This window comes from Capra hircus, chromosome 11, assembly GCF_001704415.2.
Source record: "Capra hircus breed San Clemente chromosome 11, ASM170441v1, whole genome shotgun sequence".
NCBI classification, from domain to species: domain Eukaryota; kingdom Metazoa; phylum Chordata; class Mammalia; order Artiodactyla; family Bovidae; genus Capra; species Capra hircus.
Genome location: NC_030818.1, coordinates 48850852 through 48868690, shown reverse-complemented (window position 1 = coordinate 48868690; position 17839 = coordinate 48850852). Strand labels below are relative to the sequence as shown.

Here is a 17839-nt window from a genome sequence, read left to right as displayed (position 1 = left end):
ATATACATGATATATTTTTACTGGCAAGACAATAAAAAGAACATCCCAGTGTAAAATCAGGCAAGGGACTTCCCTGGTGGCGCAGTAGATAAGAGTCCGCTTGCCATATAGGGGACATGGATTTGATCCCTGGTCTGGGAAGATGTCACAGAGCTATTAAACCCGTGTACCACAACCACTGAGCCTGCGCTCGAGAGCCCGTGAGCCACAACTGCTGAAGCCCTGTGCTCTGGAACAACAGGAGCCGCCACACTGAGCAGGCTGTGTGCTGCAACAAAGAGTAGCCCCTGCTCACAGCAACAGGAGAAAGCAAGTGGAATCAACAAAGACCCAGCGCAGCCAAAAATTAACCAATTAATTAAAAAAAAAGAAAATCAGGCCAAAAACCCAAATAGGCATTTCATGAAAGATTAGACATAAATGGCCAAAAAAATTCTGAAAATAGTTTACTTAGTAACCAAAGAAACGCAAATTAGAATAACTAGAGATCTTTTAAACTTTAGCGAAGATTTGAAAGATTGCTAATATCCAGGGTTGATGAGAGTGGAAAAAAGGCACTTATTTACTGTTGAGGCAGAAATTGGTATGGCTGGCACAGAGCCAGATTGATGATACAGACTATCTTAGAAGTAAAGATGTACATGGTTTTTGTCCCCAGAATTTCATGTCTTGGCATTGATTCTAAGGAAGTAATTGGACTGGTAAACAAAGATATTACTGCCAGGATTTTTATTCTTCACAACATTGTTGATAATAGTTGTTTTAAAAAACAAGGAGTTTTTGTCAAAAAAAGCATGGAGCAGTGGTGATAGGTATCTATATTTATTAACATGAAAGGATTTTTTTTTTAAATTTAAAAAATTGTTTACTTTCCTTGATTGATGTATAGTTGGTTTACAATTTTGTGTGCCAATTTCAGGTGAGCAGCAAAGTAATTCATACACACACACGTATATATACTCTTTCAGTTTTCCATTCTAGGTTATTATAAGATAGTGAATATAGTTCCCGTACTATATAGTAGATCTTTGTTGTTAATTTTAGAGGAAAGATTATTTTAACTGAACAAAGCAGTTTACAAAACAGTGTGTATAGGGTATTCCCGTATTTGTAAATCTGTTATATCTATCTTCGCACGTGTGGAGAAAGGTTTGGAATAATATGTTATATATGTTATAAATGTTACAACGATTGTGTTATGGATTTAAAACTTCAGTTATTAAGCAGGGGGACATATCCATAATTGTCTTTATTTCTCTATAACGGAACTTGTTTTGGCTTGTAAGTTCTTCCTACTTAATATTTCCATTTGAAAACAGCCCAGTCCCTTCTTGTTTAAAATGCAGGCAGCTCATCTTGGGTGACCACCCACTGAGCCCTCCTTTTGTTTCCCCTGAGATTGATTGACACATTACACTGTCTTGAGGAGAAATGTTGACAACTGTGCTCTCCTGGGCCCTCCAGGCCCCCTCCCCCAAGTGTCACTCATTTTGCCTATCTTTGCTATCTCACGTTGGCTGCACAGGTATGATTTCTAATCCTCTCCAGGTCCTTGAAATTTTCACTGCTTCGTCACCAACTGTGGGCTCTCGTGGGGCCATCCATCTTGTTGGGAAAAAAACATAGAGCCCATCCTGATGGCCTCTGGGCTGTGGGGTGTGCTTGCTCTTCTGTATCAAGTCAAAGATGATGGCATCTGCCCCATCACTTCATGTCAAATAGGTGGGGAAACAATGGAAACAATGACAGACTTTATTTCGGGGGCTCCAAAATCACTGCAGATGGTGACTGCAGCCATGAAATTAAAAGACACTTGCTCCTTGGAAGAAAAGTTATGACCAACCTAGACAGCATATTAAAAAGCAGAGACATCACTTTGCTGATGACAGTCTGTCTAGTCAAAGCTATAGTTTTTCCAATAATCATGTATGGATGTGAGTATAGGACCATAAAGAAATCTGAGCACTGAAGAACTGATGCTTTTGAATGGTGGTGTTGGATAAGACTCTAGAGTCCCTTGGACTGCAAAGAGATCAAGCCAGTCAATCCTTAAGGAAACCAGTCCTGAATATTCATTGGAAGGACTGATGCTGAAGCTGAAACTCCAGTACTCTGATGTGAAGAGCCAACTTATTGGAAAAGACCTTGATGCTGGGAAAGATTGAAGTCAGGAGGAGAAGGGGGCAACAGAGGATGAGATGGTTGGATGGCATCAACTCATAAGTTTGAGTTGGAATTGATTCTAAGGAAATAATTGGACTGGTAAACAAAGATGTTACTGCCAGGATTTTTATTCTTCACAACATTGTTGATAATAGTTGCTTTAAAAAACAAAAAGGTTTTATAAAAAAAGCAATTAGCAGTGATATGTTGGAGTTAGTGATGGACAGGGAAGCCTGGCATGCTACAGTCCATGGGGCTGCAAAGAGTCAGACGTGACTGAGCGACTAAACTGAAGTGACTGACTGAGGGGCTCCCTCTGAGGCAGCCCCCAAGCCCTCCTACCTGGGTCCCTCCCAGAGTCCACTCTGATGTGTCCTCCTCAGGCCATACCCTGGCAACTGAAGAACAAGCCCCCCATGCACTGGGGCCCTAACCCCTCCTGGGGCTTCTCCTTCCCACCTTCTTTGGGAGTGCAGGGTGCTGAACACATCTCAGGGACTCCTGCGTCTCAGCTGGAGACAGAGGTTGGCTCTTCCTGCCAGTTCTCTCCTCCCACAGGGGATCAGCTCCTGATCTTTTTTTTTTTTTTAACTTTTTATTTATGTATTTATTTGGCTGCCCTGAGTCTTAGCTGTGGCACATGGAATCTTCATTGCATCATGTGGGCTCTTTCGTCATGGCACATGGGCTCCAGAGCGTGTGGGCTCAGTGGCTGCAGTGTACAGGCTTAGTTGCTCCACGGCATGTGGGATCTTAGTTCCCTGACCAGGGATCGAACCTGCATCCCCTGAATTGAAAGGCAGATTATTAACCACTGGGCCACCAGGGAAGTCCCAGTTCCTGGCCTTTTGAATGAGGCCTCCTCTTCGGCTATCAGGAGCTCATTGTTATGCTTGCTTCCAGGGTTAACAGTTAATGCCTCCTCTCCTCCAGGCTGTAGATCTTCATCTTCCCAACCAAGCTTTTTTCAAAATGTAAAACACTCTTTGTCTCAGAGAGCTTGAACTTGTAATTGAAGTGATGGCATTCAAGACAAAGGTCTGCTATAGATTTACAAGAAGACTTCTTTAAAACTTCAAATTCTGAGGCCAAGGGTTTGTGTCCGTCCCTGCCCCGACAGGAGGTTGTATAATAAGCTTTCCCTGCTTGAACAGTGGAGCCGTTCAGGGTAGAACCAAAGTGTAGCCAGGTGGACTGGAAAAGTCTGTAGTTCAGGGGCACAGTCTCCGTCTGCTATGGCTCTCTCCTGGGACTGGTAGGATTGTGGGTGATTTCTACTCTTTTCTCATCTGCAGTTTCTGAATTTTCTACAATAAACATGTGGTTATTGTTGTTCAGTTGCTAAGTCGTGTCCGACTCTTTGCGTCCCCACGAACTGCAGCACACCAGGCTTCCCTGTCTTTCACTATATCCCTGAGTTTGCTCAGACTCAGGTCTGTTGAGTCGGTGATGCCATCCAACCTTCTCATTCTCTGTTGTCCCCTTTTCTCCTCTTGCCCTCAGTCTTTCCCAGCATCAGGATCCTTTCTAAAAATGTGTATTTTTTTCATGCTAGGAGACGTAATGACAAAAGCTCTTTTATAAGTGAAGGGACACTTCCAGGCATTTAGGTCTGTAATGCTGAAGATTAATTCTGCAGGGCATATTTGGAGTTTAGGGCACCCTAGCTCATCTCAGTGGAAGGACTCTTTGGTGGGGGCAGGGTCACAGGTAGGGATCAGGCTGGAGGCAGTGACAGGAGAAAGAGGCGACACGGGCATCTCTTTCGCCAACACGGAGCAGAGTGAGGCAGCCCCCAGCCTGGCTTACCTTCAGGGAGGGGCTGCGGCTTCCGCAGCATCTTAAAGGGCAGTGTGTTTCCTTTCAGGACAAGGAGATGGCACTTTGTTGGCATCGTTACAGGCGCTGTATTACCTGGGAACCAATCCTCAGTGTGCCCAGCCCCATGCGAGCTTTGAGGAGATAAATCACAGCAGGAAATCGAGCCACCCTCACATTTCTAACAAAAGTTGGAAGTTCAACAGTGCTGCAGTCCATGGGGTTGCAAAGAGTCACACACAACTGAACAACAACCGTACAAAAAGATAAAAAGAAAACCCCCTTTTACGTCTTAACAAAAAGCAACAGGAAAACATTCACATACAACGTGCCTAATTACCGTCCACCAGCATTGAGCCCCGCTGTGCCCATTTTCGACCACACCAGGGATTTCTTGATGTTTAAAAAAAGTTTAAGGATTTCATGTGTCTGTCTTTTCTGGGACTTTCTGTTCCCACTTTTATTCTTCTGAATTTTTAATTCTGTGAAAGTGTTTGCAGAGTGATCGTAAAAGCTAGTATCTCATGCACATGGAGATGGGAGTGATGCCAGGACAGGATTCTCCCCCCACTGTCCTCTTGACGCCAGGACTTGGAGAAGGACTGAGAGCCCACGACAAGGTCGCCTCAGCCCAGTGCTGGGGGTGTTGTGAGCGTTGGGCTGGCTCTGGTGGGATGTGCAGGTGGCCCTGGGCTGGAGGCCCCATCTGCATTCCTTGCCCAGAAGATGAGGCCTTCGCCACATCTCACTCCCAAAGTGGATGGAAGTGCCTCTGGTTCCAGGCTGTGGTTAGAGATAAGACATACCAGGCTGACCCAGGACTGAAGGCACAATCTGCAGGCCTGTGGCCTACCAGCCTCAGAGCCTTTGGAGGAAAGGAGATGGGGAAGGGGGGCATGGGAATGAAGCCCACGCTTCTTCTCAGTGTGGGCAGGGCAGGAAGCCAGAGGTGGGGTCTTGTCATATGGAGAGTCCTGAAGACCACCTCACCCAGCTCTGCCTTTGTCACTGAGAAGAGTGAGGGCCAGAGAGGGGTGGTGTGTCTTGGCTGGGGACCCACGGCCAGGGGCTGGCAGAGTTCAGACCAGAGCCCAGGCCTTCTGTGCCAACCACTCCTCTTCCTGTTTCAACAGGGCTGGAAGGCCCAGCTCTTTCTGGCAGCTCCCTGACCCCCACCCCCACCCCCTGGCCCCAGAAGCTGCCATCAATGGGGAGGGATGACATTAAACTTGTCCCTGCAGGGAGGGTCTGAATTGTCACAGACACTTCCTCCCCACCACCTCCCCCAGGGGCTCGTGATTCTGGAGGGTCTCTGGAGCAGGCTGGACTTCCCTCCACCCGCAGATGGGCCCTGGGGCGTGAGCTCCAGGAGGGTGAAGGGGGAGCTCACTCTTTTATTCACACCTCTAGCTCTTGCTCCAAGAATGTGGCCTGGTCACAGGTACTCATTGCATTGTAAAAAAACGAGTGAGAAGAGATGAATACATGACCTTCATGTTGGGGGCTTGCTCTGGACAGAACTGTGAAGTTGCCAGGTCTCTTCTCAGGGGCGCTTCCCTCTCCGGAGGCACCTGGCATGGAGTCTGCCTCTGACCCCCACTCTGTCCTAAGTGGTCACCTCTGACCCAGTGACATTGAGGGAGACAGGGAGGAGTCTCAGGTAGGAGGAGTCAGGCGATGGAGGAGTTCCTGACATCTTTGGGGAGCAAAGTCTGGTGTCCCCTGAGTTTCAGGAAAGGCAGGGCTTGGTGCAAGCACATTTGGTACTGAGGATCAGTGCATGCAGAGGGTGGTCTGTGAGGGGAAAGCCATGGTCAGGCGCGGAAGCTTCCCTCTGGGCTGGGGGAGGGCCAGCAAGCTGGGAGCCGGGCCTGGCACTGAACACCACGGGGATCTGGGCAGAGGGGTGAGCGGGTTTGAGAGAGGACAGTCGAGATGGTGCTGCCGGGGCCCTCAGGAGCCTTGAGTTCAGCCTGTGTGGAGGAGGATGGAAGATCGGAGGCTGCCTCTTCCTGCTTGGGGACAGAAGAGCCCCCGCCTCCCGATGGGGGCAGGGCCGCCCCCGCTTCCATCAGTGGGAGTCTGGACTCACCTGCCATGGCTGTGCGTTCTCATCAGAAGTGGGGGCTGTGGATACACTGGAGAGGACTGAATGGAGTCGCACATGTCCCCAGGGCCTGCCATGGGACAGTATTAGGGCCCTGAGGCCTTGCACCCCTGATTCCCAGCTCTAAGAGGCTGGGGAGGCTTCCCCCACCCCCATAGGGGCAGCTCTCACTCCACCTGCCACCTTGCGAGCGTTCTTGGTGTGACCTTGTGGATCCCTCAGGCTACCCTCCAAGACACAGGCCTTCAGGGTGTGGAGCCAGAGGAGGGGTATACTTGCCCCAGGACACACAATTTGTACCCGCCCCCACCCCCACTAAGCACACACTGCTCAGTGAACAACCCCCATCCCCGGAAACACATCAAACCACACTCGTTAAGGCTGTCCCCCTTCCCACACGCTCAGTCCCTTCAGTCCTGTTTGACTCTTTGCGACCCTCTGGACTGGAGCCTGCCAAGCTCCTCTGTCCATGGGATTCTTCAGGCAAGAGTACTGGAGTCGGTTGTCATTTCCTTCTCCAGGGCGTCTTCCCGACCCAGGGATTGAACCCAGGTCTCCTGCATTGGCAGGCAGGTTCTTTACCACTAGCGCCATCTGGGAAGCTCCTTCCTTCCCATACTCCCCCCTTTTCATCCTTTTGTGGCGTTTTCTTGACTTCTCTGAGACTGCCTTGTCTATAGTAAAACATAGGAGGACACCACCCAGTCGTGGGCCGGCACTCCTGGGGCTGCCCTGCACTGAGAACTATGGACTAGAGCAGGGGGCTGGGGTTGGGGAAGGACTCTGGGAGCTGAGGCAAGTCCTGGAACCAGCTGGAAGGGGTGAGGATACCTGGCAGGCCATGTGGGCATCCCAGCCGCTGGACACCAGAGTCTGTAGCCGGGGCGCATGCTCCTCCACAAACTGCTCACACTGAGGGAGGAGACAGACACAGGGCTAGGTGGACCCAGGCCCGGGGCAGGGCCCTCCTGCCTTATCGTCTGGCCTCCCCACTTATGTGGATCCCCTCAGAGCTCCCTGGGCCTGGTGTAGGTCCAGCCCTCGGCCCCCAGTGAGCAGCTCTGGCTGTAAGACTGAACAAGCCACTGGGTGGAAATGGGGGTTTCCGTCAGGAAAACCAGGGACCTCAGAGATGGAGACTGAGGGGCAGAACCTGACCCCATTCTTCCCTCCCCTCTCCATTTCAGTTCTGGAAGCCACCCTGAAGTTCATCTGTTCCTAGAGACCTGACAAGGGGAGCACTGTGCGGAAAGCGGCCTTATCCAGGAGTCAGCAGGCGTGTCACCCACTCTCAGAGAACACCAGGGCTCCGGGACCCCAGGCCCAGGTCTCTCCTGCCGGTGGCTTGGTCCCCACTGAGTCACACCGGGAGGAGCCCTGGGGCAGGGACAGGACTGGGACCTGGAGAGGAGGCCAGGCCTTCTCTTGCTCAGCTGGCCTGGCATTACTCATCTCCTGGCGGATGACCGGGCCTCTCTCCTGGTCCATGACGGAGGCCTGCTCATCCTCCTGAGCCCATGCCCCTGGGTCAGAGACATCTCCTGACCTTTTGCCCTAAGTTACAACGATATCATTGTTTGTCCTGCGTCCTGTCTGTGTCTGAGCACCTTAAGGGCAGAAGTCCAGCCCACTCTGTGTATCTCTGTCTGGGAAACCTGTCTTGGACCCAACCCTCCCCCTTGGGCAGCTCCTGGGTCCCAAGCCCCCCGCACGCCTGCCCCTCACCTTTTGCCTGTCCAGCCAGGTGCCCAGGCAGGCCTGGCGCATTGCCTGTGGCATGGCCTGCTCACTGCTGTTCCCTGCCTGAGTGGTCACAAACACGCAGAGCTGGCACTCAGAGTCTTGTGGCAGCCATTCTCCAGGCAGGGACCCCAGGGCAGGGAGGGCTAGAGAGAAAAAACAGCCGCGTTCCTGTCCTCACTGGCAAAGTGCAGGTGGACCCAAGAAGGGGAGGGTCATGCAGGGCTGTGGTTGGCAGGGGAGGAGGTGGGAGCAGGTGATGGGCAGGGGCTGGGGCGGCAGGCTCACCTGGGCCAGCGCTGTCCTCGCTGGAGCACCGGAGGACGAGGCCGCAGACCAGCTGGGGCAGCATGCGGCCTAGCAGCGTGTCCAGGAGGATGACAGAGTAGCGCTCAACCAGGCACTGGCAGATGCCGCCCACCAGCAGGGGGACCACGTGGCACACCTGGGCCACAGTCATGGCCAGTACACCCTGGGGTGGGGGCCAAGAAAGGACAGAGTGGGACCTTCCCCCGAAAGACCTGCTCAGGGTGCTTTGCAGACCTTCCCTGGACGCCTTGGAGAATTATCATGCTATTTGCAGACAGACGCTGAACATCAGGGAGTCCAGGGGACTTGTCCAGAGTCACTGAGCTGGTGCGAGAACCAGGCCATAGACCCCAACTCTGACTTCAAAGACTCTGGAATTGTTGAAATTCCAGAGTTTCTCAGAGAAGTGGACATTGCTCAGGCTGCATGGCAGCCTGGGGCAGAGGCAGAACCAACCCGAGTCTTTTCCCTCCTAACCTGGCAGTGCCATGCTTCCCCCACAGGTGGACAAGCTCCTGTCTGTGGCTCCCAGAGTCAAGCAGTCCCTGGTTTCAGGAGCCCCATGGGGAAGTAAGGAGTATCCCCACCCCACCCCACCCTTGATTCCAAACACAACCTCCCTGCTGAAGAGCAAGGAGAGAGGATGCAGGCACGCTTATTCCTCCACTCCTTTATTCATTCAGCCAATTCAGGTAAAGAACTTTCATACGTGAAATAAGCTACAGGGATCTACTGCACGTCTCAGGGAATATAGCCAATATTTTAAATAACTATAAATGGAGTATAACCTTTGAAAGTTGTGAATCACTATATTGTACACTTGTGAGTTATATAATATTGTACATCAACTATGTTTGTGTGTGTGTCCCCGGTTGCTTCAGCTGTGTTCGATTCTTTGCGACCCTATGGACCGTAGCCTGCCAGGTTCCTCTATCCATGGGATTTCCCAGGCAAGAATACTGGAGTGGGTTGTCATTTCCTCCTCTAGGGGATCTTCTCGACCCAGGGATCCTACCTGCACCTCCTGAGTCAGATTTTTACCTGCTGAGCCATCAGGAAGCCTTGTACATCAACTATACTTCAATTTTCAGAGAAGGCAATGGCAACCCACTCCAGTACTTTTGCCTGGAGAACCCCATGGACAGAGGAGCCTGGTAGGCTATAGTCCATGAGGTCACTAAGAGTCAGACACGACTGAGCAACTTCACTTTCACTTTTCACTTTCCACTTTCATGCATTGGAGAAGGCAATGGCAACCCACTCCAGTGTTCTTGCCTGGAGAATCCCAGGGATGGGGGAACCTGGTGGGCTGCTGTCTATGGGGTCACAGAGTCGGACACGACTGACACTACTTACCAGCAGCAGCAGCAGCAGCATACTTCAATTTTAAAAAAAGGACCGGTATGCCGCAGGCTGGCCTGGGCCCTGTTCCTGCCTGAAGCCCCTGCTGTCCCTCAGCATCAGGACAGCCAAGGAAGGAGTAGAACAGGGGGACATGTATATTTTGGGGATGTGACACCTTCCAAATGACGCATCTCACCACAGGACCCGTTTTGCTTGCATCAGATCCCAACTCGTCCTCTCCTCCCGCTATGATGAGGGGCCCCAGCTCTGTCAAAGGCTGGGCATCTCCTTGTGCACAGGGTCCACCCTGCATCCCCCTCTGTTCTGCTTCGTTGCTTCTCCCTCCTGCCCTTCCCTTTCATCAGCATGTGAACATGCTAAAATAGCTTCTGTCATTAAAAACTCTCACCCATCTTGGGGCTTCCCTGGGGGTCCTGTGGCTAAGACTGTGCTTCTACTGCAGGAGCCGCAGGTTCAATCCCTGGTCAGGGAACTAAGATCCCACAGGCCAAAAAGTAAAAACAAAAGAAACAAACCCAAAGTCTCACCCATCTTTTCTTCCCTTCCCAGAAAAACTTCAAGAGTTATCAATACTGAATGCTGTAGTTCTGTCTCTGGAACTCCTCCAAAACAGCTTTCAAGGTCACCAGCAACCCCCCGGTCATGTCTCGTCGACCCGTCAGCAGATTTCACCCCAGTGACCACTCCCTCCATGCTGAAGTGCTTTCTTCTCTCAGGCTCCACATCCTCACGCTGTGGTGTCCCCACCTCCCTGGCTGTCCCTCCTCAGGCTCTTTTGCTGGCTTTTTCTTCTTCCTCCACCTGGTCCACCCCACATCCCTGGATTTAAATCTTGGATTTAAATCTTGTCTGTAGCCACGACTCTCAGACTGACGTCTCTGGACCTGGCCAGCGATCTGGCAGGCTGCCTGCTTGTCGCCTCCTCCTGTGTGTTATACAGGCAACTCGAACTTATCACGGCCAGGAGAGAAGTCCTAATTTTTCTGCCCAGACATGTTTCTTCTCAAATCCACCCATTTTAGTGGGGGGTGGGGGGCATTCCAAAGAGCCTGTTGCTCAAGCCAAAGTCCATAGAATCATGGCTGACTCCCCACTTGTCTTCATGCCCCTGTGGAGCCCACCTCCCAGACAGACCTCCATCACCGAGTCCTGCGGAGCCCACCTCCCAGACAGACCCCAGTCCCCCTGCTAGTTCCAGGCCCACCGTGCTTCCTGCCGTGGTCTCCTAAGGACTCACCTTGCTCTCATTGTTCCCTCCCTTCTGCCTGATACCATCTTCAAACACCAGGAGAGCGATCTTGCTAAAGTGTAAATCCAGTCATGGCTCCTCCTGTCTGAAACCCTTCCACAGCTGTGTACTGCCTTCAGAAGAAAGCCCAGGGCTTTCCTGGTGGCCGAGTGGTAAAGATTCCATATGCAATGTAGGAGCCACAGGTTCGCTCCCTTCCCCAAGAAGATCCCACACGCAGCTAAGCCCATGTGCCACAACGACTGAGCCCGTGCACCGCAACGACTGAGCCCATGCGCCACAACGACTGAGCCCGTGCGCCACAATGACTGAGCCCGTGCGCCACAACGACTGAGCCCGTGCTCTGCAACGACTGAGCCCGTGCGCCACAACGGCTGAGTCTGTGCACCGCAACAAGAGAAGCCACAGAAGTGAGAAGCCTGAGCTCTGCAGCTAGAGAAAAGCCTGTGCAGCAACAAAGACCCAGCGTAGCCGGAAATGAATAAATAAATAAAACCGTAAGAAAGAAGCAGCAGAACAAAGCCCAGGGTCCCTTCACTTGGCCTACCCTCTGCTCTCTTCTCAACCTCTCCCTGCAGGCTGCGTGCTGCAGCCCAAGCTCATTCTGCTTAAGACTCTGCCCATTGGTCCTAGTTGTTCCTCAGGTCTCAACTTAACCTCAGGGATGCTTTCTGACCAACCATCCCACCCGCATTCTCCTGTCACTCTTCCTTCCCTCATCTGTCTTAATTCTCTGCTCTAACTCATCACTACCTGAAAAAAATCTCTCCCGCTGCAATGCAGACTCAGGAGGGTGGACACGCCCTCAGGGAGCAGGCAGCCATACTGGCCCCATCTGGAAGGGCCAACAGGGCATGTCTCTCCTCACTTGGGCCCCATTTCAAGGCAGGGCTGTCGGGCGATGGTCACTACAAAATTTGGAAGACTCCATGTTCAGGGTGGGCAAGGATGGGGTGTCTAATTCTTCTTTTGTAAAATGAAAGCACCTTTTCTTGCTTTCTTCCTTCCCTCCGTTTCCTCTCTCTTCCTTTCTTCCTTTCTCTCTTTCCCTTTCTTTCTCTGTCTCTTTTTTCCGTCCTTCCTTTCTTCATTTCTCTCTCCCTCTTTCTTTGTTTCTCTCTTTTTCTTTCTTTCCCAGCAATTTGGTATAGATTTTACTGGAACAATGTTTCACTTTGTTTCTGATACATACATATCCCAACCTTCAGGATATGAGGATATGACTCTGAATAGAAAACTTGAAAGCAGCATTTCCACAAAGACAACTGAGATTCTTTTCTGTATTTTGACACCTGGCATAGTGCCTGGAGGGCTTCCCTGGTGGCACAGAGGGAAAGAATCTGCCTGTCAGTGCAGGAGGCCTAAGAGATGCAGATTCAATCCCTAGGTCAGGAAGATCCCCTGGAGAAGGGAATGGCAACCCACTCCCGTATTCTTGCCCAGAGAATTCCATAGACAGAAGAGCCTGGTGGGCTACAGTCCATGGAGTCGCAAAGAGTCGGACACGACTGAGTGACTGAGAACACACACATAGTGCCTGGCACCCAGTGAGGGCTTCACAATTGTTGAAGAAGCTCTAGTCCTGGCACTTAGAGGCCCAGCCCGAGGGCAGGGTGCCTCGGGTGGGAACAATGCACAAATGGCCCCCTCCTAACCTCTGAGGAAGGATGGGGGAGGTGGAGCAGTGGGGAGCCCTGTGCCCTGGACGACTCACCTTGGGAATCACAGCCTGGATTCGTTTGATCAGAGTCCGGCAGAGCCAGCAGAAGGGGAGAGGGATGGGGAACCGCTGCTGGGAGAGGTCCTGGTGGAAGAATCATGCTGGAGGCAGGCTGGACAGCAGGCTCGCCCAGGCTCTGCTCACCAGCCTTGCCTCCTTCTCCTCTCCTCCTGCTCCCGTCTTAGGCCCTGTCTGTAGTTGCTAGTGCCCTTCCCAGCTCTGCCCCTCCCAGGTCAAGTGCTCCCAGCCTCCAGGGCCTCGGCTGTGGCCCTGTTGCTCTGGATCCCCACCTCACCTGTGTCTGAGGCCCAGGCTTGGCCTGGAGGGCCCCTGGCAGCAGGGGGAGGGCCATCTTGTCCAGCAGAGGACCCCATGGCTCTGGCCCCTTCCCTGGCTCTGGGTGCCTGGGCTTGCATAGGCCCACGTGCTGACAGATGAACTTCGGGTTCTAGGGCACAACACAGGGTAAGGGGGTGGTTAGGGTGGGGGAGGGAGCCCCACTCCTGCTCAGTCTGGCTCAAGGATTCAGATACCAGGCCACTGTTTTTGGCCTGGAATGAGGGGAGCAGGCTGGTTTGGGGTTGTGGTTTAAGATTCTGTAGAGGGGATGGGGGAGACCAAAGGCAGAGAGGGAGGTCATGTGGGGGCTTTGGGGCACTTGTCTGTGGATGTGTGTGAATGAGTGTGAGCATGGATGTTTGTGGGAATGAAGGAGTATAAGTACATGAGGTTGTATCTTTTGTGTGAGTGTGCAGATGATGTGGTTTTTATTTTTTTTCTGGAGGAGAAACTCAAATTTTATTAGACAAATTGTTATTCTTTTTGCATTTTCTGTAATAAACCTTTAAACTACATGGACGCTGCCTTTCCTTAATCAAGAATGTGAGTTGTGAATTCAAAGGACAGAGGTCAAAATCAAAGCTTGACCAATTATTATCTGTGTATCTTTGGGTATTTATGTGTTCAGTCATATCCATGGGACTGACTGTATCCCTCCAGGCTCCTCTGTCCATGGAATTTTCCAGGCAAGAATACTGGAGTTTGTTGCCATTAACTACTCCAGGGGATCTTCCTGACCCAGGGATCGAACCTGTGTGTCTTGCATCTCCTGCGTTGGCAGATGATTCTTTACCACCAAGGCTTCCCTGGTGGCTCAGTGGTAAAGAATTCACCTGCAGTGCAGGAGACTGGGGTTTGATCCCTGGGTCGAGAAGTTCCCCTGGAGAAGGGAATGGCAACTCACTCTAGTATTCTTGCCTGGAAAATTCTGTGGACAGAGGAGCCTGGTGAGCTACAGCCCACGGGATCGCAAAGAGTCGGACACAACTGCGTGACTAAGGACACACATTCTTGGGTGTTAACTCCTCTGAAGCAGTTGTTGGAAGGTTCCTTTAATTACAGTATTTTAAGGACTTAAAGCTTAGAGCCTACTCAGAGTTAGCACAAAGTAGAATTTGTTATTCTTGTGGGATGCTGTGAGTTTTACCTGACACTGTGGAGAAGGCGAGACTGGAAAGGAGACTGGAAAGGAGACTGGAAAATCCCATGGACGCAGGAGCCTGGTAGGCTGCAGTCCATGGGGTCGCTGGGAGTCGGACATGACTGAGTGACTTCACTTTCACTTTTCACTTTCATGCATTGGAGAAGGAAATGGCAACCCACTCCATTGTTCTTGCCTGGAGAATCCCAGGGACAGGGGAGCCTGGTGGGCTGACGTCTATGGGGTCGCACAGAGTTGGACATGACTGAAGTGACTTAGCAGCAGCAGCAGCAGCAGTGTGTCTGTAGTATGGATTTGTGACCCAGTATATGTTTGTATGAAGAGTGTGAGGGTGTGTGTAGGTGTTTGCAAGTGTGCAGGCCCACTGTGTATAGCTTAGTGGGTGGGGCTGTAATCTGGGCACCAGCTGAGGGGCACTGAGTTTCCTGGACTGGGTGTGGGTAGGATGTGTGCGTGTATGTGTCTGTGTGTGTGTGCTGGGGGTGACTCTGGGAAAGGGCAGGCATGGAGGCTGTGAGGCGAGGTGGGCAGGCCTTACCATCTGGCTCTGGAAGTGGTCAATGATCAGAGGGAAGTAGGTGTCCAGCAGGTGGCGACACTGGGGCACCAAGAGTTTCAGCGGAAGAACATCGCACTCCTGCTCCAGGAATTTGCGCACTGTGTCCTGGGAGGCAGGCCAGAGAGAGGACTGTTAGCCTGGCCTCTCTGAAGTCTGCCCCATCTGAGCCCCTGGACATGGGGCCACTGCCCAGCTGACTGGTCACCTTCGCCCAGGGCTCTGGAGTTGGGAGGGTGCTAAAGGAGCTGAGTGGTTGGGCACAGGAAGGGTAGCTCCCCTTAGGAAAGACTGTGATGCTGAGATCACTCCCAGAACCCTCTCCCAACCAGGAGACCCCTGGTAAACCCAGGCATCACCCCCAGCTTGGAGATGCTCCTTTAAGAGGTTCACCTCTTCTTCCATCTCTTAACCTCCAAACTTCAGTTCAGGGTATGGGCCTCATTACCTGGAAAATGGCCTCCTTGGCCATCTTGGTGAGGATGCGGGAGATGTTCTCACATTCCTGGCACAGGTCATCCTGAGGAGAGGGCCCCAAGGTGGAGCACGTGATGGGGGGCATGCTCCCAGCTCAGGTGGCTAAGGCTGATAGGGCACTCCAAGACACAGGCAAGTGTCCATGATCCCATCCCATCCCATTCATCCCATCCCATCCCATCCCACCCTGTCCATCCCATCCCATCCCATTCATTCCATCCCACTCATCCTACCCCACCCATCCCATCCGATCCCATCTCACCCCATCCCATCCAATCTCATTTATCCCATCCATCTCATCCCATCCCATCCCATCTCACCCCATCCACCCCATCCCATTCATCCCACCCCACCCTATCCAAATCATATTCTATCCCATTCCACTCCATCCCATCCTATCCCCTACAGGGGCTCCAATCCATCAGGCACATCCCGAGTCTACCCAGGACCCTTTACCCTGAGCCCTTTTGTCTCCCTACATCCTTGGATAGTACTCACGGCTTCCGCATGTCCCCAGACTTCCTGCAGGCAGTGCCCTAGGGCTCTGCACTGCAAAGCTTGCTCCAGACTTTGGCACCAGAATGTGGGGCCCTGGGCACAGGCCAGGGAGTAGGTGGTCCCCGCAGCTGCTGTTTGAAGCCAGAGAAACCCTGGGATCCATGCCACACCTGGTGCACTGGCCTCCCCCAAACTCCACACCTAATTTTACTGGGATGCACGGCTCTTAAACTTGCTAGAGTCAGACAGCTCTGGCTTCTCTTGCTCTGTGTGTATATGCTAAGTTGCTTCAGTCGTGTCCAACTGTTTGAGATCCTTTGAACTGTAACCCCCCCAGGCTTCTCTGTCTCTGGGATTATCTAGGCATGAATACTGGAGTGGGTTGCCATGCCCTTCCCCAGGGGATCTTCCTGACCCAGGAATCGAACCCATGTCTCTTGCATGTCCTACATTGGCAGGCGGGTTCTTTACTATAGCATCGCCTGGGAAGCCCTCTACACGCTCTAGTGCCTACCAGCTGTGTGACCTTGGACAAGCCCTGGAGTCTCTGAGTCAAGGCTCCCTCTTCTTTAAAATGAGGATAATGTCCAAACTAAGGATAATGCTTGGGACAGAGCCAGGGCTCAGCAAATGGTGGAGAAGTTTGCAATGCCCCCTGCACACCTAGCCCTGGAGGGTGGGGAGGCAAGGGGAGGCTGGGGGGACTCACCAGAGCCCAGACCACAGAGTATGGGCAGCAGCAGCAGCCATGGCAGCAGGTGTGACTTGGCCATGGCACCTCCACAGCCTGGACACCCTGCTTGGGGCGGGGGCCCTTATAGCTGGGGGCTGGGGTGTGGGGGCAGGGCTCTGTGGGAGCAGCGATGACCTTAGTGTTTGCCTTTGCCCTAGAGAGCCCTCCAGATGCTTTGATCCCCACCTCTTCCGAGCAGTGATACCCCTGCCTGCCCCCCTGGCCACCCCCACCCTGCCATATCTTGCCCGACGACCTTCCCTGCTCTCTTTGCCGCCTTCTCACCCCCAAACACACATTCTTCCTCTCAGGGCCCTGGACTCCCTCCAACCTGGGGGCTCTTGATCCTTCACATCCAATCCCATCTCCCTGGGTTACGGAAGGGGAACTGAGACAGGACCAGAGTAGCAGGGGTGAGTCCCCTCCCTTCTCCACCCGGGGCCTCTCTGGCCTCCTCTGCTCTTGAGCAATGACTCTAAAGAGCTTCCTGCCTGGCTCTTGACCAGGGGCAAGCCCTGGAGGGGCGAGCCTGGAGATGGCCACCTACCGCGACCTTCTCCTTATTCTTTCCTCTAGAAAACTCCTCTGTTTCTCTGAGAACATGGCTGGCATCGGTCAGAAGAGCGTTTACATGAAGCAAAGAGAGAAAAAAAAAAAAAAAAGCCCAAGTATCCCAAGTATCTGAGACAACGGGCACAGCTTGGCAGCTCAGGGGGAAGAAACTGTCCTTCACAGTTGCCTGGTCAGGTCCCCCCGGGCAGCGCACATCCAGGAATAAGCTGACCACCCATGATGGGCAGACACAAGGGGTGAGGGCAGGGAGTCAGGTGCGGGCTCGTGGCCACCAGTGTGGCTGAGTCCTCTCCAGCAGAGGATCACGGGTGCTACTTCTGGCTCAGGCAGGTGGGAATCAGTACCACTGGACTCAGGATAGCTGAATGGCTCTCCAGGTCGCACAGGGGTTTGGGCAGTTTCTGTTGGCCTCAAGCCTTCATCAGTATGACAAATTGTTGCTACCACAGGAGTCAGCCAAGAGTGTGTGTAAACATGTGACAAAGATGGGTCCCTGTGGTTTGAATTCCTCCTAAGAAGGTGGGACTGGTGAGCGTTTAACAGAGGAGATGCCCTGGCACACTCGGGACTGCCCTAGCCGCAGAGGGTGGGGGCTGCCTGTGGGGTGATGGTCAGGGTGTCTAACTGTCTTCTTGCTCACAGCACACCGCACGGCAGGCTGGTTCAGCAGGGAGGCTCAGGTTCATGCAGTCACTCTGGGGCCCAGGCCCATCCTTCCGCTTGTTCTGCTGTTCCCCAGGCCTTGGGGTCCTCCCCTGGTTCCTCTGTATCTGGACTGCAGAAAGACGGGGAGTGGGGAGTTGAGGATCAGGCCCAAGAGTGGCCTTCATTTCTGCTCCCAGTTCGTGGGGCAGGACTCCATCACACTGTCCCACTTAATGGCGGGAAGGCTGGGAGACCCCAGGCTCCCAGGCTCCCAGGGGAATGGGACCTGGGGTTGGACACATGGCATTGTCTCAGATCCATCATGCTAAACACAACACTGTGTGTTCTGGGGGGGTTTCTGAATAGTGTGTCCACGGCTCCCATC

At 52.6% G+C, this 17839-nt stretch overlaps 1 protein-coding gene across 2 annotated transcripts; it reads right to left on the bottom strand.

The window, feature by feature from the left end:
- SFTPB (surfactant protein B) lies at window positions 2276–16300 on the bottom strand. Of its 2 annotated transcripts, none has more exons than XM_018055372.1 (11): window positions 16213–16300; window positions 15504–15631; window positions 14977–15048; window positions 14511–14636; window positions 12767–12919; window positions 12466–12555; window positions 8117–8300; window positions 7814–7974; window positions 6920–7000; window positions 6074–6158; window positions 2276–5954 (listed from the first exon to the last, which is right to left on the bottom strand). In XM_018055372.1, the coding sequence occupies exons 1-10, from the start codon at window positions 16274–16276 to the stop codon at window positions 6096–6098; spliced, it is 1122 nt and encodes a 373-aa protein (XP_017910861.1). In that variant the 5' UTR covers window positions 16277–16300; the 3' UTR covers window positions 2276–5954; window positions 6074–6095. The 2 variants fall into 2 exon arrangements, with proteins under 2 accessions (XP_017910861.1, XP_017910860.1); XM_018055371.1 differs by having other exon boundaries at window positions 4412–4764; window positions 16213–16290.